Here is a 20,285-nt window from a genome sequence, read left to right on the forward strand (position 1 = left end):
AGCCACTGGGTGGGGATGGGCCCCCACGTGCTAGGTCCCATCTCTCTGTTTCCCTGCTGGTTTCCGTCTCCAGTCTCCTCACCCACTCATTCACGCAGTGGTCCATTCATTCAATCATTTAGCCCTCCCTGAGCTCTCCATGCCAGGCGAGTGTCACAAAGATTCAGTCACTGCCCGGGAGCGCCAAGAGCGGTGAGGACAGATACAGAGCCCAGCGGTAACAGTTCAGGAAGAGAGGACGCTGAGCCCAGCTGCAGGGCAGGGAAGACCTGGCGGGTAGCGGACAGGGTCACAATGTGAGCAAAGGGCCGGGGGCCAGGGTGGGGTTTGAGGCCAGAGAACAAGCTGGAGAAGGGAGGCAGGGGCCAGATTGTGCCTAGGAGAGGAGGTGCTTTCTCCCACGGCCATGGGGAGCCACCGAGGGTTATGCAGGGCTGGGACGTGGCCGGGCTTGGGTCACAGACTCCTCTGGCTGCTGGGAGCAGCTCCGAGGAGGCTGGGAGACCATCAAGGTGCCATAAGGGAAGGAGAGGGGAGAGCGCGTTCCAGTGGGGGTGGAGAAGCAGCCTGGGTAGAGGAAGTGAGCTCAAGCTGAGGAGGAGGAAACGCCAGAATGAAACAGGTTGCGCTCATGAGGCATTTGATGCCCGCCTGCCAGGAGGGCTCCGTGAGCCGAGCTGGCTGCTATGATTCTTCCCGCTTACAGACCTGGGCCAGACAGACCCGGGCTCACCGAACCTTCCCCGGGTCTTGGTTGGCTACCCTGGAGAATGCGGGCCGTGACACCAGCCTCGTGGGGTCATCACTTGCTTGGGGGTGACGCCCGCTTGCGTGCCCGTCGTAGCACCCAGACCTCACGCTAAGTAGGTGCTCAGCGCATGTGTAGTGACTGCTCTGTGGGGGGTGTGGGGAGAGGCAGAAGGTGGGGCTGGGGAGCAAGTCCTGAGACCTGTCACCCTTCGGCTGGGGCCCCCTGGAGGCGCAGACAGAGACAGTCTCATTGGCTGGCCGTTCTCCCTTCACACCTCATTCATCAGCAGCAATACCCCCCCCAACTCCCCAGGCGCCTCCTGTCTTGGGTTCGGACTCCAGCCCCACCGTCTACACCGCTTATGCAAGCACTCCCTCCCCCAGCATCGCCGTTGGGCCCCCACCATGGGTTTGATTTAGGCTTCAGAAACCAGCAGCAAACAATCTGTCCCCCGGACCACAAGTATCTCCTTGAAACCTCCCCATAGCCAGTGAAGCTGTGGGGATGTGGGAACAAGTCCCAGAGTGTGGGGGGCAACTCAGGGTGCAGGGAGCACCCACACCCCTCCTCGGGTCCTGGCGCCCCCTCCCATTAGCCCAGTGACCCTGGGCCAGTTGCTTAGCTGCTGGGTTCTGTCAAACGAACACCGCATTCATTAGTCTTTAAGCCTGCCTCTCTCTCCAGGTGCTCTGAGGACCAAAGATGGAATGCAGATGAACAGGCTTTGCTCAGATGCTGCTCCCTCAACCCCCCAACCCCGTCCTGACCCCTGGTCATCCTGATTCAAACTGGGGAGCAGAGTTCCCCAGGGGGAGACCTGTGACCCCTGCAGACGGAAGAGACGGGAAAGCTGCTTGTCTGTTTCGGGTCATCTGTCGTCTCTAAGTCTTATTCCAAGTTGATGCTTTGTTTTTGACATTTTAATAATTACTCTTTTTCTGAGTGGAGAGATATGTGCTGGTCTCTGTTGATAATCCAAAATATCTTGGGGTGACCCCGTTACCGCTGGTCACCGAGAGAAAGTGCGTGCACATGCCCAGTGCGTTCTCCTCGCCTGCCCTTTTCTCATGCTCTTGCCTCTGCCCCAAGTGTCCCTTCCTCTTCTCCACCTGCCAGATTTCTACCTCTGTCCCGCTTGGGTCTGCTGTCTGGCCCACACAAGGACAGCCAGGACTCCCCCCCTCCCCAGTCAGGAGCAACATTTCTCTCCCTCTAGAAGCAGGTCCCTTCCTCTGCCTTGGATGGCGGCCCCTGGTGTCCATTCGCCGTCCCCAGGGCAGAGCAACTCCCCCTTTCTGCTGCCTCTGGGACCTCTATTCTAGTGCTGGCACTTGATGTTATGAGACACTGTTTATTTGTCTGTCTCTCTCATGGGCTCAGAGCTCCTCCGAGGACAGGGGTGAGGACACGGTCATTTCGAGTCCCCAGAACCTGCCTGGGGCCGGCATGAGGGAAATGTTCACAAAGCCTATAAAAAGGATTTGAGTTGTCATCCTCGCCCCCATTAGACACTGTGCTCCTGGAGGGCAGGGACTCCAGATGTGCACTGAACCAAATAAAATAATTACAAGGCCACTGCCAGCAACTTGGGGACCCATGGACAGCCAGCACAGGCAAGGGCAGCCAGAAAGCCCAGTCCGACCAAGGGTCAGGGCGATGTGAGTAGCAGCGCAGTGTAAGATAGTAGATGATAAGTGGGTATGTAGATGGATCAGTTTCTCACATTCTCCTTTGAACCAGTTTTACCATTCTACTCATTCCCTCATTAATATGTTAACTAAATCTTTGATGTGTGGCTCACTACAGTTTTGCTTGAGAATCATGATTTTAGCAATTTGAAAATTGCTCATCACCTCCATCTACCAAAGAAGTAAGCATCTGACCAACCAGAAGATAAGAGAGGGAATAATGAGGATTTAAATTCTGCCTCCCTCCCTGAGACGGGGCTGATGCCCTCAGCCCGGCCTCAGCTCTGGGTAGAAACTCTAGGTAGTATAAGAAGAACCTGAGAATGTAAGAGCTTGTGCTCAGGACCGCAGGGTACAGTAGCACAGGTAGTGCACTGCACAACACAGACTGCGATGTGGACAGTGCTCCCTGGCATTGTGCAGCATGGTGGCCCTTCTGGTACTCTGCTTCCCAGGGCTCAGGAGAAAGACCGTGGAACCTCTGGGAGGAAAGCAGGGTGAGTCTGGTAATATGGCATGGGAGTGGGGTAGGAGGACAGGGCAGAAGAGCCTGGCTAAGAAGGACAAGGAAAATGGGAAGGGAGTATCCTTGAATGAGACAGAAATATCTCCAAGAGACCAAGTCCATGGGTGGAAATTAGCTTGTGAGCAAACTGAGTTCAGTGATGAAAAAGCAGTCATATTTATGTGCACCTAAACCGGCACACCCCACACGGCCACTCACGCATGCATGCACACACGCACACGCGCACACGCGCTCATGCACGCACACACGCAGGGGTACACAATGGTCACCTCCCCCCACGGCCCCAGCCTTGCTCAGGACTCATCACCGAGTCCACCATGGCACACCTTGGGTCACCCCAGGCCACTGCTCCCTGCTCTCACCGCAAGCCACGTGGTCCCCTGACACTTGACCAAGCCAAGCAAAAGGGCAACTCAAAAGGAAATGGAGAGGGGAAACAAAAGAGCATACCCAGCGTGGAATTCAGAGCAACTATGTCTTTCACGCTGGCTTCTGTTAAAAGGAAAGGAACAAACAAACAAAGACCAAAAGTAAATAAAGAAAATGAAATGAAAAATGAAACTGAAAATAGAAGCGACCATCAGAGCCAGCCTGTCTGAAATTGACTGAGTGCCACCTCCCTTCCCACCCCCTTGCAGCCCAGCCTCCATCCTGGCTCTGGGGTCGCTGGGAGGCCCACCCTGAGAGCATCCCAGACTGCGCCACCCTGGCCACACCATCCCGCATCCCCCTCCCCAGTACTGACCCAGGATCACCAGGCCCTCCGGGTCCACCTCGTACTCGGCCCTGTAGGGGGCAGGAGCTGAGCTGTTGGCCGTGGACAGCAGCTCCTCCACCAGCAGTGCACGCACCACCTCGGGGCTCAGCATCGGCCGGCGGTGCTCGGGGATTTGGAGGATGAACCAGAAGAAGCAGGTGAGAGGTCCCTCCCTGAGGCAGGCAGAAATGAGAGGGGTGGGGAGGGGCCTGGTATCTGGCCCTGCCCAGCCCACTGCTCCTGCGGGGGAGACCACCAAGCCTGGTTCACGCTTCCTACCTCCACCTCATGGAAACCTCCAAACAACCAAGATGCTGTCTGCTGCCCCGTGTCACAGGGGGACTGAAGCACAGGAGGGTAGGCTGTATGCCACCGATCAGAGGTGGGTACTCATATGGCACAGCTGGGGCAACCCCACCACTCCCACTCCAACCACGGCCTTGCCTGATGCGTGCCAGGCCCAAGCACACCACAGTCGTTGTCTAGCGTGGATTCCTACCACATTGTTGTACCCATTCTACAGATGAGGAAACCAAGCTCAGTGAAAGGAGTTCGCACCCAGGCAGCCGAGTTGCCATTCTGTGCCTCAGTTTCCCCATTTTTAAAAACAAGGGCATTGCATCAGTAGCCTACAGCATCCCCCCTTGTTCTTTGAGTCCAAGGTTCTAGCGAGGGTTGGTCAGGGGGCCGGGGTGATTCACCCGAAGGAGTAGACTGAGCTGGAGTTGTAGTAGGTACCGAGGCGGGTGCTGGCGATGAGCTCCTTGAGCTGAAAGGAGGGAAAACGAGAGCCCCTGGTGACCGTGTGCAGAAACCCCCTTCCTGCCTTGGAGTGCTCTTTGCCCTTCCCGGCCTCCCCATTTGACAGGCACCTGCAAGGTAGAGAGACTTGCCCCTAGTCACCTGGGGGGCAGTGGCCACTCAGGGAGAACCTCACCCCCAATCTTTTCCCCTCCCCCTATGCCTGGGCACTGCCCCCCAACACTGCCCTTCCATCAGCTCTAGCCTATACCAGACCCCCCACAGCTTCTCTCCCTCTTGTCAAAAATCACCCCTCAACTCTAGAAAGCCCCACTGGGCTCTGGAGTCTGCTCCTTACCCCCAGCCACCAGCCACGGGAGCTCAGCTGGTTTGTGTGTGCACATGTTCATGACTGGAAGGGGGACAGCCATCGTGGCTGTTGAGGAGCAGGACGGAGCTGTGGGCAACTGAGGCACAGTCCGACACAGAACTCCGGGAGGTGGTGTGGGCATCCTCGGAACTGTCCCCTCACCAAGGCCAAGGGATTGACCCATTGACTTGGCATAATCAGGGCCTCCCCACCCCTCCCCACCCCGTGCATCCCCTCCCGTCCCCGCAGCCCTTCCCTACCATCTTCTGGGCTTTGGCAGTTTCACTGCGGAAGGCACTGGACTCCCGGCGGGCGAGGTCCTGGGAGAAGTGGCGATTGAGCACGCGGAGGCTGCCGGAGTACACCTGGCTGACCGTCACCTCCGCCTTGTACCCTGCGCAGGACGCAACCAACAAGGTCAACCAAGGGGGCAGCCGGGGGAGACTCCTGTCTCCCCGACGCCTTCTCCCATCACCCAGACCCACAGCTCAGCCTCCAGCATCTGGGACCTCTGAGGCTCCACCATCATCATCATCTCTGTCCCTGTCAACACACTAAAACCAGTGTGTTTTAGTGACAGGGAGGAAGAGGCCCGTGGATCACTTCCTGAGGGCTCGCAGTCGGAAGCTGATGCAATCATCCATCCAGGATGGAAGCCAGGAAAACCACATGGCCTAGAAGGGGTTAGCACCTCTCTGCACCCTTCCTTTCCCCAGATTGTCCCGGCTGCCCCTACCGTGTGGGGTACACTAGTAACCCCAGACAGCTGCATCTCCCCCTGCAAAGCTGCCCATGGTGGGTGAGACAGGCTTGACTCCAGTGAGGGACTTTAAGGGGAGCCCAAGGTACAACTGAGGGAACATGACCAAGAAACAGTGCCTGGCCCAGGGTGACCGACCAGCTGAGATGGGAGGATTGGAGCATCCACTGGGAAGGGGGGAGGGAGGGAAGTACCTTTACGGGCAGAGGGAACAACATATGCAAAGGCCCTGTGGCAGAGGGCTAATGGTGAGCACTGGGTTGAAACCTCTTTGGCTGGAGCCATCAGATAAGGGGAGGGGCAGCAAGAGGCTGGGACCTCAGCAAGACAGGATTTGGGTCTTTACCTGATGCAAAAAGGAAACCACAAAGGGTTTAAGATCAAGGATGACATCATCAGGTTTCCACTTTGTAAAAACCTGTTTTGGCTGACAGTGAAGAAACTAGACTCATAGCCCTGGGCATATACCCCTATTCGTTCAATTTATGTGTCCATTCAACAAATGTGACTTGAGAAGCTGCTACATTAGGTGCTGGTCTAAAGCACTCAGGGATATGTCAGTAGAGCCATGAATAAAACAATAAAGAAAAAACCTTGCCCTTAAGAGCTTGTAGTTTAGTGAGAAAAATCAGACAATAAACAACAAACATAGCATAGAACACATTAGAGGTGTAAGTGCTGTGGGAGTCAGGGAGGAGGGTGGCCTGCCCCCGGGAGGCCAGCAAAGAAGGCGATGATGTTAGTCACATGGATGTTAATCTCTAGAAAGAGTGGCCCCGGCAGGGGGACCAGCAAGAGCAAAAGCCCTGGGGCAGATGCTCATCTGGTGGATTTCAGAAACACCAAAGAGAGAAGGGGAAGAGAGCAGGAAGCGATGAGAAGGGGGAGAGGACAGCCACACAGCATTGGGCCGACCACAGGGGACTTCGGTTTTACTGTGGGTGAGGTAGGAGCCATAGGAGGTTTAAGCAGAGAGGTTAGGGGCTTGGATTTGCTTTCTGAAATGATCCCTCCACAATTGTGTGGCGAACAGGCTCTAAGGAAGCAAGGGCAGAAGCCAGGAGACCCACGGGAGGCTTCCGTAGTCATCCCGTGACTTATCTGTTGGCCAGGCGTGGGGCACCGGAGCCTGGACCGGGCTGTGCAGGAAGGTGGTGAGAAGTGAGCGATCAGAGGCAGGCTACAGTCTGCAGTTAGAGATGACCAGGTTTGCAGGCAAACTGGGGCTGGGGTGTAAAAGAGAGGAATCAATGGGAGCAACCGGAAGGGTGGGATGCATCTTTAAAGCCAGGAGCCCTGGATGAGACCCTGAAAGAAGTGGGCTGAGCAGGGAGAAGGAGAATCCCTCCATTAGTGAACGGAGGAGAGGCGGCAGCTATGAGCTGGGGGAAGAGAAATGCGGGCCCCCTGGAAGCCAAGGGAGGAAAGGGCTCCGAGGAGGAGGGAGTGACGTGCCTGGTCAAGTTGCCAATGGGTGAGATGCACTGAGGACAGTGGATTGGCCATCGGATCTAGCAAGCTGACCATGGGCAACCTTGGTAAGCACCACTGGGTGGGGGCAGGGGAGCCAGATGGGGAAAACTTGCTCGAGGGGTTGGGGGTGTAGAATCGGAGACAGCTCTTTCAAGGCGTTTGCTGCAAAGCGGAACAGAGAAATGGGGGTGGGGAGCACCAGCGGGATTTGGCTGCGGGAACAAGGAATGTGCTCCTATGGGGACAGGCCACCGCTGGAACCCGGCCACTGCGCAGGAGGACAGCTGCCTTTGGAAAGGGCAGGGACAGTTCACCTGTGGGGACAGGGCGGGAGGGCAGATCCCATGGGTGCTTCTGGGAAGGCACGTGGCCAGCTTCCATGGGGTTTCTCTTTTAAGTGGTTCCATTTGTCCAAGCAGGGGGCAAAGTGTGCGTGTGTGGAGGCAGGAGGTTTGGAAAGAAGGCGTAAACTGTCAGCCAGGAGAGCAGGAGGGGGAAAGTATGAGGAAAATACAGATGGGCAGTATTAAAGGCTCCCACCGCAAGCAAAATGTACCCCGGGGCCCCGGGGCTATGCGTGTGGCCGGCGGGGGGAGCCAGCTGCCACCCTCACCTCTCCTCTCCTCAGTCCCTTTCTGAGTCACACTGCCACTCAACCAGTCATTGGCAACTCACTCTGGGCTTCTCTTGTGCCCATAGACTCGGCCCCTTTTCCCTCTCCCCTTCCAGATGCATCTCTTTGCCCAGTTCCAAGCCCCCAGAGCACAGCCTGAGCCCAGGTGGGAGGAATCCTTCAAACAGCTCTTGAAGTGTGGCCTTTACCCTAATTCCCTTTGTGGGCGCTGGAGTTGGCTTCCCCCAGCTGAGGCTTTGCAGCGCTCAGCCCCTGGGTCCTCAGCCCCACGGTACACCCACTCCCCGAGGGGTGATTCACTCCTGGAGCATAATCAGGAGAAATTAGACTCCACAAAGAAAGACAATTGGCAGTCGAGTTCCTGGCCCTCCAGCCTGACACCGTGGTTTACCCTGAAGACTAAATATCTGGCCGCCTAAGGAGGCCTTGGTGACCCTGTGCTATTTGGGGTGCTGGCTTCCAGCCGGTGGTGAAATGCACACAGCTTCCACTCCCCCGCCACCCACATCGCTCGTGGCTCTGAGGCTCTGAGCAGACTCGCGGTCCCCTCTGAGTCACTGCAGGCCTGGGCTTCCCAAGGGCATCGGCCCAGGGGCTCATTCCAGACACCCCCTACCCCGACGCCCCCTGGATCTGGGCCTAGGATGGACCTGATGAAGCTCCATAGTGGGTCCCCATTCCTTTTGAGGAGCCTGAAATTCCACCACGAGATTTAGCCAGTACAACTATTTCTGGAAAGGCTCTGATCACCTGGGCAAGGTGTCTTGTCTCCATGGCTCCCCGGGCCCGCGCTTCCTCTGTTCTAGCCCATGCCGTGCTTTCTGGTGCGGGCAGGGGCTGTCTCCAGAGCCTGGCCCAGAGCCTGGCGCACAGAAGGGGCTGGGTGCTGAGCGTCTGAATAAGTGCACGTCAGGGAATGAGCTTCCAGAGTGCGGGGGAGTGTTTTCGTCAGCAGCATCTAACGTGCTTTATCCATTCCTTCCCATTGCCAAGAGCTAACAGAACCCGGTACGCTCTCCATCAGCTTCAGAGGAGGACACGGCAGGTGCTCAGGAGTGTTTATTGAATGAATGAATGAATCCATGCATGTATGCATGAATGAATGGAAGGATAGATAAATGGACCCAGAATATGGGCCAGGTGCTCCTGAGACTCCAGGGGACCGGTTGAGGGCTGTGATACCAGGAAGGGGAGGCCAGACTTCAGGACAGGGGAGGGGCCCCGGGCTGCCTGCTTGATCCCCTCTCATTGGGTGTGAATTGCAGGTGTGCCTGAGCTGGGATAAGAAAGCCAGCTCTGTGCTAGGGCAGCCCCCTGGGTACTCGAGTTCTGTGTCTCCCTCCCCTTTTTCCCCACTCATGCTGGGGCCCTGGAGACCCAGAAGTGGCAGGGCTGTGGTCCCCACCCTAGAAAAGTTCTCAGGTTGGGCTCGAGTGAGCAGAGGTGCTACATGGTGCCAGGCACCACCGGCGCCACTGGGCCTCCTCCCACGGAGCCAACTGGCTCCGAGCCCAGGGGCAACCCAGGAGGGCTTCAGGGAAGGGGAGGCAATGTTTATACTCCTTCTGCTTGTTGGTTCACAAGAGTTGGGTGCTGTGAGATCACTCCTTCCCCAGCTGGGGACACTTGGTGCCAGGAAGGAACTTGCACTTGGCCTGAGCCCCAGGACCTAGAACACAGGTGCAGTAGCTCTCCCATCTCACGGGACAGAAGGAGGACTCAGAGAGGAAGCTCGTTGGCCAAAAGTATGCAGTTGTGTTGCTAGGCATTGCTGAGCCTGGAATTCTGATCTGTCTTGCTATATACCCCCCACAGCCATCCCAAGTCATCGCCAGGTGCCTCTCCCAGAAGGGCCCACCGCTTACCTATGAAATACCAGAGCAGGACCCCCACTGAAGCCAGCAGGACAAGGGCCAGCCACAGCGGTGCCAGGCGGAGGTAGTCTCGGACTTTTCTCTTGGAGTTCTTAGGGGCCTTGAACATCCCCTCTGGCTCTGCCTCCTCACCGTCACCTCCATCACCCTGTCCACCAGCTGCCTGGGGGGCCTCGGCCACAGGCATCCTGGTGGAGAAACAGACCAGGGTTGGAAATGGCCCAACAGTGGCAAAGGGGCTTTTGCCAAAGATCAATGGCACACAGAAGGAAGACACCCACCCTGCCCTTGGGACAGGAAGGTCCCAACCCTAGAAGCAGTGATTGAGAGTGGGCCCCGAGACAGCTCGTAGAGCAGGAAAGCAAGCCTCAGAGCAGCTCGCTCCAGAGGACAAGCAGCAGAGCGGGAACCTATCCAGCTCTGGGACCCCCGCTTCTGTAGCCATACCAGCCCCTCTGTGGTCAGAGGCCGGGTGGAGGTTTCCGTGCCTGAGTCTCCCACCCCTCTGGAGATTAGATCCGCAACTGGAGCTCCTGGAGTACAAATGTCTATAAGCCAGCTCCTCATGCCTCTGGCTTTCCTTGCACTGGGTGCCTTTCTTTCCTCTTGGTTCTCCAAAGCACAGCTTCCAGAAATACTGATCCCCCTCTCCCATTCCCTTAAACCCTCCCCCGGAAGGCCCTGAGCCACCGCCCTGCTGGGCCAGAGAGCTGCCCTTCCAGAAGTCCCATCCCTCTTGTCTCCCCTGCTGAAGGTCTCCTAGGGACAGGGAAGGAGGCACAAACTAACATTGATTCATTGGGTGTCTATGGAACACATTTCATTTCATCCTCTGGTCACCCGGGGATGTTAGGATCGTTGTCCCCAGTGTTCTTCCTCCTCAGGCCCACTCTGCACAGACAATTGACGTGTATCACCTTGCTTAAACCTTTGTACACCAGTCGGGGTTCGGTACCCATTGGACAGATGAGGAAACCGAGACCCGGAGTGTTTTAATCACAACTCACTCTGGGGTTTTTCTAGCCTCGTTTTCCCAGTGTGATTCTAATATCTGTCCCTTGCTATCAACCCCATTGTACAGATGGAAAAACTGAACCGTGGAGGCTGAGCCACTGGCCCAGGGTCATATAACAGGAAAGCAGCAGGAGGTGGGGGTAAAGCCCAGGTGTCTGACTCTCTGCTCCTCCCACCACCCTGGGCTGCTTCCTGTTAAGTGAGCTGTTAATGAACAGTCAGAATTTAATAATAACTGAGTGACGTCCATCTCAGTGCCCTGAGCCCGCAGCTGTATCTTTAGGAACCCCCTCCCCCAACCCAGGAAACTTCCAAGTGTTACTCGGCTTCTCAGGCAGATTTTCCCACCGTACAGAGAAGGGTCTCCAGCCACCCACCCACCAAGCCGAGTGAGGATTCTAGACCACCGAGAAGTTTCTTCTTACTGCATCCAGAAATGCTGCCGTAGCACTAACACCCATCCACAGATGTGTATGTGTGTCGAGGTGGGAGGGGTTTGCTTTGAGCTGTGACTTGGGTTTTCACACGGTGGGTTTTCTGAACATGGGGCCCCTTGGTGAAGTTCAAAGTCCTCCCACCTGGATTCAAGAGGCCTCCCGGACCTCCTTCCGGCTTCCCTGCTCCTTCACTCCTCCTGGCATTGTTCCCAGGTAAGAGTCTCGGGCACCGAGCCATAGGGACCCTCGGGGTCCCCATCCAGTACAAGGGAAGAGGGACTGCTTGCAATTCTCAGCTGCACTTGGACCCCCTTCACCCCTAACCAGAGGACGTCAGTACACATGGGGCAGGCCCTGCTGGCTTTCGTGGGGCCACATATCCTGCAATGGTGGGGACAGCCCCGCCCACTGCCCAAAGTGTCCCTAGCATCCCTGGTGAGAAACGAACTGTCCCGACAAGCTGAGCGGGGCTAGATCAGGGAGCACCCAGGTGACAGGTCAGCTCCTTGCCCTCCCTCAGCCCAGGTCCACCCCTTCTCCCAGAGATGGCCATACCCCTGATTGACTCTTGAGTCCAGATCACTAAGGGGCTATTTCAGGGTGACTCACAGAGCCCTGGGGACTTAGGAGTCCCAGAGGTGACAATAGTGGACATGTGTCTCAACTCTTTTCTATACACTGTCTCATGTACACCTACAGAGACCCTATGGAAGTAGGTTCTTTTTATTAACCCCATTCTACAGTTGAGGAAGTTGAGGCGGAGAGAGGTTGAGCAACTTGGCCAAGTTCTCCCAGCTGGTTAGTAGCAGAGCCAGGCTGCAAAACCCAGTGCGGTGTTTCCAGATTTGCACCGTGACCCCTACACTCCCCTGCCTCACACATCTTCGGGGGACTAGTGGGGAAGATGAGGCACAGAGAAGGTCAGACGGAGGTCTCTCAAAGGAGGCACCAAGGGGAGCAGTCGAGGGTCGGATGAGCAGTAGGCCCCCTTCCCTTCTTCTTCCCACCCCCCAGACCAGGCCTTCCTTCCACGGAGTCATCTCCTTCATAAGCGCCCACTCACCCCCATCTGGGAGGACTGTGAGCCTCTCAAAGGAGCCATTTTTAGAAAAGCCACTGTGTAAAAACCCAAATTATACAGAGCCTAAGGTTCACCTGGGTTCCCCGTCACCTCCCACCAGGACTCCTGGGGCCCTGGTCATTCTGTCCCCTCCCACCCTCCTCTGCAGCCACTCCTGGTTGCTCGCCAGACCTTGCACAGATCAAGTGCGTCCCACCTCAGGGCCTTCGTGCTGGCTGTTCCCTCAGCCAGGAATGCTTTTCCTTCAGTTTGCTCCAAGGCCTAGCCTTTCCCTCCTTCACGTCTTTGCTCCAATTTCTTCAGAGCACTTCTGGCGACCTCAAATTGCATGCTAGGCTTCTGTGTCCTTTGTCTGTCTCCTCTCTGTATGCTTCTCCCAGCTGCGTGCCTTCTCCAGCAGCAGGGCTGGGCTCTCCATCCTTGTCGTGGAGGCCCTGAGTGCTAGGATCCCAGCTCCTTCCCCACAGCTGGAGGGGCTGTAGGTACACGTGGCCCGGCCAGCTTCTCCTGCCTTTTCTCTCCCCGCTCCCTCTTTCCCCTTTTGGCACCCCAGTGACGCTGGATGTGTCGGCTGTCCATTCTGTCAATAACGAAGATGGGAGACAACATCTACAGGTCAAGGGCTCTTAGCTGGCTCTGCAGGAAGAGCATCACGTAGATCGTTCCTGGAACCCTGAAAACTCGTAGGCGTCACCTGGCTTTCCCAGATGCTTTTCCTTCTGCCCTGGCTACCCTCCTCTGACTTGGCCCGCTCCCAGCCGACCCCTGCACACCTCAGCCCGGCTCCCACCTCTTCCTGGCAACTGCCCAGCGGCTGCCTCTCTTGAAGCATCCTGGGCGGCCCCCATCACTGTGCACAGCACCTTGGGGGCATCCGCTGCCCCCTGATGGTGAGCTCCTGGAAGCAGAGGGTGGATATGCCTCAACCGACATTGGGGGCAGGGAGAGGCGAAGCTTCTTCTCTGACCCGAGCCCCTGGCCCCCTCCCTAGCACCTGTTCCTCCTGCTCTCTGACCACTGGAAGCAGAGCTCACGGGGGCGGACCTGGACCTCGTCCCACCTGCCGGCCTTTTGCTGGACGGTGCCGCCAACCACGTTCTCCTTCAGCCTCCACTAGCCGGGGACCTCTGCTTTGTTATCTCTAGTAGCTGGGGAAAATGAGGTGCAGAGACATAAAATGACTTGCCACGGTCATTCATCTGAGGCAGGGCAGAGCGGGGAGAAACAGACCCAGAAATCTGATCTAGGGCCGTGGGAGGAAGCTTCTAGTGAGGCTCCCCGGGGCCTAGAGTAGGTCCCTGCTACTTCGTGTGAGCCCTAGTGTGGGGCTGTGTGCCTGGAAATGCCCTCCACAAAGACCAATACACCACAGACGCATACATAGGTGTGCCCCAATGGGGATACATTACGGTACTCACATACCCGTCTGTGACCCATAAACTCGCGGAGGCGTTGCTCACACTTCACACCCGTGTGCACATGCTCGAGGGTGTGCACACTCACTTACACACACGCATGCATGCAAGCAGAGCCCGCAGCGTTCAGCTCTGGGCCTGGGAGCTCAGGGTCCCCCATTTAGCACAGAGTTAGGATCAGGGCCCTGGATCCCACACCGGGAAGCCCAGGGAGGTGTGCGGGGACAGAGAGGGGCATGTCTGGTCTTGCAGAGCGAGAGTGGGGTGCTCAGCCTGACAAATTGCGCCTCTCCTCCACCCAGTCCCTGCTCCAGAGTCCACCAGCCACATCTGAACCCCAGCTTCCCAGCACCCCAAACCCGCAGCCCCTGCCCTGCCGCTGTGCCTGCCCAGACACCCGGCCTCGCGACACCCTGTCCTGCCTCCAGCCCAGCTCTGTGGACCCCTCACCTTCCGCTTACCCAGTCGCTGTCTGGCCGATGCGGCCCTGCAGACCTGGGCAGAGGGCAGAGCTGGGTGGAGGGCTCCAGCCCCAGGGAGCTGGGCCTGGCTCTCTGAAGGGACAGTGTCACTGGGTCATTCTCAGATCCCGGTCCCCTGTTCTGGAGGCCCCTGCTTACCTCTGGGAGTTGCAGGTGGGTGCCGGGTCGGCACGCAGGCCCAGAGCCTCTGTTTGTCCAGGCCAAGGTCTCCCTACCCCCACCCAGCCAGCCTGGGCTGGATCAATGGCCCAGAGCCATGGCCAGGGTGTCTGGCCCTTGTCCCCTGTGGCCTGTGGCCCCAGGCTCCATGGGCCTGCTGCTGGGTTTAGGTCCGCACTGTGACTGAGCACAGGTAAACAGGCCGGAGGCAGGGGCCAGGCAGGGACCGCCCCGCCCCACCCCGCCCCACCCCGCGGGCACCCCGGAGGCTGGCGGGCAGGTGTGGGAGATCCGAGCTCTCCCCTGAGGCCTGTTGCCTGGTGACGTTCCTGCCTGGTTACAGCCCCTGGTCCCCTAGAGCACGAGGTGGGGGTGGCCAAGGACAGGGGGCTGTGCAGAGGGGCCATGCTGTGGGCCAGGCACTCACACGGGTCTCCTTACGGAGTCCGGTGAGACCAGAGGGGCCAGTGGCCCGAAAGAGAACCGGAGGCCCCCGTGGTCTGGGGACAGAAAAGGAGAAAGCGGGGTGGGGGTGGGGCTCAATGCGATTTTCTGTTCCTCTGGAAGTTATTTGAATTACTACATGATTCTCCAGAGCTGTGCTCTCCATTTTGGTGGCCACTGGCCACATGTGACTTTTGGGCCCCTGCAATGCAGCCAGTCTGACCTGAGACGCGCTTCGTGGGTAAGACACAGACCAGGTCCCCAGGACGTAGTGCAAACAGAGAACGTAAAATGCCTCGACAAGAACTTTTCACAACGATGACATGTTGTAGTGACAGCATGGTGGCTATACTGGATTCAATAAAAACATGACTAAAATTCAATTCACCCGCTTCTCTTCATATTTTGTAATGGGGCAACCGGACCGCTGAGATCACGAGTGTGGCTCACGATCCAGTGGTAGTGGGCGGAGCGGCCGTGGCCGTGGGGGGCTGGCCCGAGAGTGCGCCGTAGCATGTGTTGTAAACTGGGGTTGCCTGGGTGTGCACGAGCTGGTCTGTTTTTACCCTGTGAGGGGGTTGCCCACCTGAACCCCTGTGTGCTGTGTTATGTGGGTCCCGGGGTGTGTGTGAGTGTGAAGTAGGATGATGTGTGTGTGGAGTATAAGGGGTGTGTGTGTGTGAGGAACATGGGGTCTGTGTGTGGAGTGTGCAGTGTGTGAGGTATGAGTATGAGGTGTGAGTGTGGAAGGTGAGATGTGAGTAAGGCGTCAGTGTGGAGTATGAGGTGTGAGTGTGGAGGGGGAGGTATGAGTGTGGAAGGTGAGTTGTGTGAGTGTGGAGGGGGAGGTGTGTGAGTGTGGAGGGGGAGGTGTGTGTGCTTGTGGAGTGTGAGATGTAAGTGAGGTGTGAGTGTGGAGGGTGTGAGGTGTGTGTGAGGTGTGAGTGTGGAGGGGGAGGTGTGAGTGTGGAGTGTGAGTGTGGATGGGCATGTGTGTCCAGCATGTCTGGGCCTGGCAGCTGCGCGCCCTGAGGAGCAGGCAGGGGTGAGGATGGCTGCAAGAATGAGTTTTCTGTGCGCTCTGAAGGGGCCTGCTGCAGGCGTGTGTGCTGGTGTCGTGTGCCAGTGTGTGTGTGTGTGTGTGTGTGAGACAGAGAGAGAGATCCCTGTGGGTCCTTGGGGTGTCCGTCAGGAGTGCATGCCCGAGCCCGGAGCATCTGGGCACCATCTCTGCGCCACACTAGCCGGGCAGGGGGCTCCTCCCTCACTTCTCCTGTTCCTCACCTCTGCCCCTATGGGGACCCTGGGATGGAGGCCCCACAGCCTTGCCCCAGCCTCCATAACCCCCACCCCAGGCCATGTTCCATCCCTCCCTCCCTCCTCCCCTCCTCCCAGGCCCTGCCCCTCCACCCCAGCTGCAGGCTTCCCAAGGAGGACAGGATTTGGTGGGGGACAGGGGTGGGGAGACCTGAGCCCTGTCTCTGTACTGCATCCTGTCCTTCAGAAAGCGAAGTGGCCCAGACCCCGGACTGGGCAGCCTAGTAGCCGGACAGTCTGAAAAGCCTAAGATCTTGTGCAATCGAGGTCCTCTGGACTTGGCGGCCACAGGGCCATTGATCGGCCACAGTCTGTGGGGGAGGGGCTGATCCCAGAGTGGGGGGGCAGCAAAGCACTGAGGGGGGTGTTCAAAAACAGGGGTGCTAGGGGCGATGGTGCCAACTCCCCAAGAGCTCGGAGAGCCGGGACAGGGGCCAGCCTCCTACCCAGTCAGGGCTTCCCTCTGTTGATGGGCAGCCATGAGCTCTGGACACCCTTTTCCCCCTGGCAGAGGGACACATTCACACAGAAAGCCTCAGCGCTCCCAGCCTAGCTGCCTGTCACCTTAACACTGGGCCCCCTTGGGCTCTAGGGACAGAGAAGCTACCTAAAGCCCTGGTCCGTGAGGCCTGGAGGCCAGAGGGCACAGTGAGCTTGGGCCCGCAGGACTGGGAAGGACAGGCCTCAGTGGGCCTGCCACACTCAGGTGATAAGGATCCAGCCAGCGGTTGGAGAGTTAGAGGACCTGGCTAGAGTCCAGTCCCTTCCCCTGTTAGTGAGCCGGCAAGACACATCGCCTTCCCAGGCAGCCATCTTGTCAGCTGTGGATAGGGATGACAGAGCTGGGTTGCTGGAGACAGAAAAAGGTGGAAGGGAGTATAAATTGCCAGTGTGTGCCCTGTGCCCCGGAGGCCTCTCTTTTAACCCCAGGTATGAGTGGAATTGGAAGTGGGGGCAGGCAGCCGTCCTTCCTCTCACAGCCCTGCAGCCCCATGGTAACATCCCTTGGGTCCCGGCTGACACAGTGGAGGGCACGCCCTGTGGGCCAGGCCCTGCGCTCGGTGCTTTGCAGGCCCTTCCGTTTACTTCTTCTGTTTTTTTTGTTTTTTGTTTTTTTGGTTTTTTTCCCTTAAGGTTTTATTCATTTATTCCACAGAGAGAGAGAAGAGGAGGAGGAAGAGGAACGGAAGGAGAGGGACAAGCAGCCTCCATGCTGAGCATGGAGCCCCACGTGGGGCTCAATCCCGGAACCCTGAGAGCACAAGGTGAGCCGAAACCAAGAGTCGGTCGCTCATTCAACAGGGCACCCCTGTTCCATTTACTTCTCCTAACAGCATTTTTAGCCCCAATTCGCAGAGACCGCAGCCCTGGTGAAAGGTGCCTCCCAGCTCCTGTGCTAGATGCTGGGGACAGCGACGTGAAGGAGACACATCTGACTTCTGCCCGACAGAGCTAGATGTTCTACGGAAGTCCTCGGCTTGGAAGGAAAATGGCTGGACATGCAACATCCCAAGCCAAACACGCCTCCAAGTTCATAGGTGGCCGTCCTGACCTCCAGCGTCTCTGGATGGGACCTTGTTTGGAATTAGGGCTGTGATGGGTTCAGATGAGGTCACACTGGAATAGCAGAGAGGGGGGCCACCTGATGTCCTTCTAAATAGGGGAAATGTGGAGACAGACACACACATAGTGAGTTCCATATATGGTGAAGGCAGAGACCAGGTGATGTGTCCCCTGGCCAGGGAGAGCCAAAGATGGCCAGCTCACCCCCAGAGAGTAGGAAAGAGACACGGAGCAGGGTCTTCCCGCCAGAACTCAGAAAGAACCAACAACTCGGACTTGGACTTCTGGCCTTCGGGCCTGGGAGACAATGAATTTCTACCGCGGGAGTCCCTTGGTTGGTGATATTTGCCACAGAGCGCCCGCCAGTGAACACGGTGCTTCATGATGTGGGATTGGGTCAACCTGCTTGGGTGTCTCGCTCCCTCCCATGGTCCTGCACACAGCAGGTGCTCATGACTGCCCACCAGTTGGGGCCATCAGGCAGTGGCACATCTTAAGCCACAGAGTGGAAATGCGGGGGCAGCGCAGGCACAGATGTCTGTCACTCCCCGCTCTCCCACCCCTAGACCAGGAGCTCCGTGAAGACAAACGCTTCGTCTGTCTTGACTCTGTCAGTTGCCAGCCTGGCACACGGGGCACGAGTGAGCAAATGAGAGTTTCTGTCAACTCTCCCAATGACGATACTGTCCGTCTTTCGATCTCTGGGCCCGGAGCTGGGCCCTTCACAGTGACATCTCAAGTGCAGGTGTGGGAGTGGGGATTACACGTCTCTGCTCTGCAGAGGAGGAGACCGGGGCTCTGGGAGGAGAGGTTGACTCGGCCCAAGTCCCGGCTTTCGGGTGTTGTTAGCAACCCTTAGCACATCTTGCCCGGTAGAAGCATCGCACCAGTCTTTGCCTCCCTCCTCACGCAGCCTCTTCCCTGTGCGTCTGGGTCTCTGTGCCCAATAGCCCTCTACTTACAAAGGATACCCTATTGGATGTAGGGCCCCCCAACCCAGAATGATCTCATCTTAACCTGCTACAAATGTGCAAAGGGCTTGTGTCCAAATAAAGTCAGGTTCACAAGTTCCAGGTGGACATGAATGTGGGGGGTGGGGGGGACACTCTTCAGTCTGGTTCAGGAAGGAAGCGATGGTTCCACAATACTGTTCCAGGGGGGATCAGCCTGGGCGACAATGGGACAGCCCCCCCCCCCACCAGTCAGCCTTTGCTATGGGTCAGCCAAGCCTCAGAGTTCAAGAAGGCCGGGGTTGAGGGTAGAATTGGGAGTCCAGCCCTCCCTGGAGAAGGTCTTCTGCTGACTGAGCCTCTCCCTGAATCCCTTTGAGGAAGGTCAAGCTCCCAGGCCCAGGGGCTGCGGTGGGGGCTGGGGCGGTAGTCTCCATGTGCCCCTGCCAGATGCTGTCTGGACAGGTGTTTGGGAGGACAGAGCTGTCCTAGGCGCCAAGTACTGTGTTAGTTTCCGAGCATTGTCCTAATAAGGTACGACCAATGCAGTGACTTAAAACAACACAAATTTATTCACTCACCACTCTGGAAGCTCGAAGTTCAACGTCAAAGTGTCAGCAGGGCCAGGCTTCTTCTGAAGGCTCTTAGAAAGGACACCTCCTGTCTCTTCTAGCTTTGGAGGTTACTGGCAATCCTTGACATTCGTTCAGCCTCTGCGTCTGTTGTCACATGGCCTCCTGCCTGTGTGTATCTGTCTCGGTGTCTCTTCTTTCTTATAAGGACACCAGTAACATCAGATAAGGAACCCTCATTGATTTACATCCGCAAAGACCCCTATTTCCAAATGAGGTCACATTCCAAGGTATCAGGAATTCAAAGTGCCTTCCGGGGGACACAGGTCAACCCGGCCCAGGCAGGGGGAGAAGGGTGGGAGCAGGCCGGTTATCGACGATGCCACGGATGGCTGTTCCAAAGATCCACGTGACCCTGAATGCTCACGTTACTTTGGAAGCAAGTTGCTCCACTCGCCTAAGCTACAGCCACCCTTGCTCTCCTCCCACAGAAACGGGCGCAACCTGCCACTTCTCCCTGCCGTGGCCTCTGGGGCCTCCCTGGGCTGGGAGGAAAGGAAAGTCCGTGAGCGGTGCACAGCTTTCCCGTTGCCTTGACCAAGCCTTCAGAGGCTGCCCAAGCAGGTCCCTGGAGGCCACCTGGGTCACCTCCATCCAGCACTGCAACTCGCGGGCTCATTTATTAAACAGGCGTTGCCACCCCCATGATGCCGGCCTGGGCTGGGCTTCAGGGCCACAGACACCAACAAGACCCAGACCCTGTTCTTGAGGGTCGCAGCCCAGCCCAGGGAAGATAGACAGCAGGACAGACCACAGGCTGTTCTCTCAGCAGCAGCCAGAGGACCAGGCCCTCAGTAGGACAGAGGGGCTTTCCTTAGTGTTTCAGAATGAGACTCAGTCAGGATGGCCTGTCATCGATTCAAGGGTGTCAACCCCCTTGTGGCCCTACTTCCTTCCCCTGGAGGGGGATCCGCAGTCCCAATGGGCTTCTGGGACCATTATGGAGGCCCTGAGACTCTGGGGCGTTATGATAAAGTTAACCAGACACAGGACTGGCCTCACCCCCCCCCAATAAGAAAAATGGCCATTTGACCCCATTTTTCAGGTGAGGAAGTGGAGAGTCAGAAGGCAGGTATCACTTGTGCTGATCACACGGAGCGGGGAAGTCCTGGGGTTCAAACCCAGGGCCCCCCGATGTCGGAGACCTCGGATGCCCTCCCACTCAGTCTGTGTCCCTTTCTTCTTGCCGTGCCACCACGCCTGGGCCCCTCACCCCT

The 20,285-nt window shown here is 57.4% G+C and overlaps 1 protein-coding gene across 2 annotated transcripts in view; it reads right to left on the reverse strand.

The window, feature by feature from the left end:
- The window catches only part of TMPRSS6 (transmembrane serine protease 6), a 33,074-nt gene extending 18,734 nt beyond the window's left edge, over positions 1-14,340 (reverse strand). The window contains exons 1-6 of one of the 2 annotated variants that reach the window (XM_032836584.1): positions 14,142-14,340; positions 9,566-9,762; positions 5,094-5,227; positions 4,424-4,491; positions 3,711-3,895; positions 3,416-3,457 (exon numbers count right to left, since the gene is read on the reverse strand). In XM_032836584.1, the coding sequence (XP_032692475.1) occupies positions 3,416-3,457; positions 3,711-3,895; positions 4,424-4,491; positions 5,094-5,227; positions 9,566-9,761 (625 nt within the window). In that variant the 5' untranslated portion in view covers position 9,762; positions 14,142-14,340. The other variant, XM_032836585.1, reaches the window with a different exon arrangement.
- Positions 14,341-20,285: the final 5,945 nt, after the last annotated feature.

Source organism: Lontra canadensis, unplaced genomic scaffold, assembly GCF_010015895.1.
Source record: "Lontra canadensis isolate GAN:19392208 unplaced genomic scaffold, GSC_riverotter_1.0 scaffold93, whole genome shotgun sequence".
Taxonomy (NCBI): Eukaryota; Metazoa; Chordata; class Mammalia; order Carnivora; family Mustelidae; genus Lontra; species Lontra canadensis.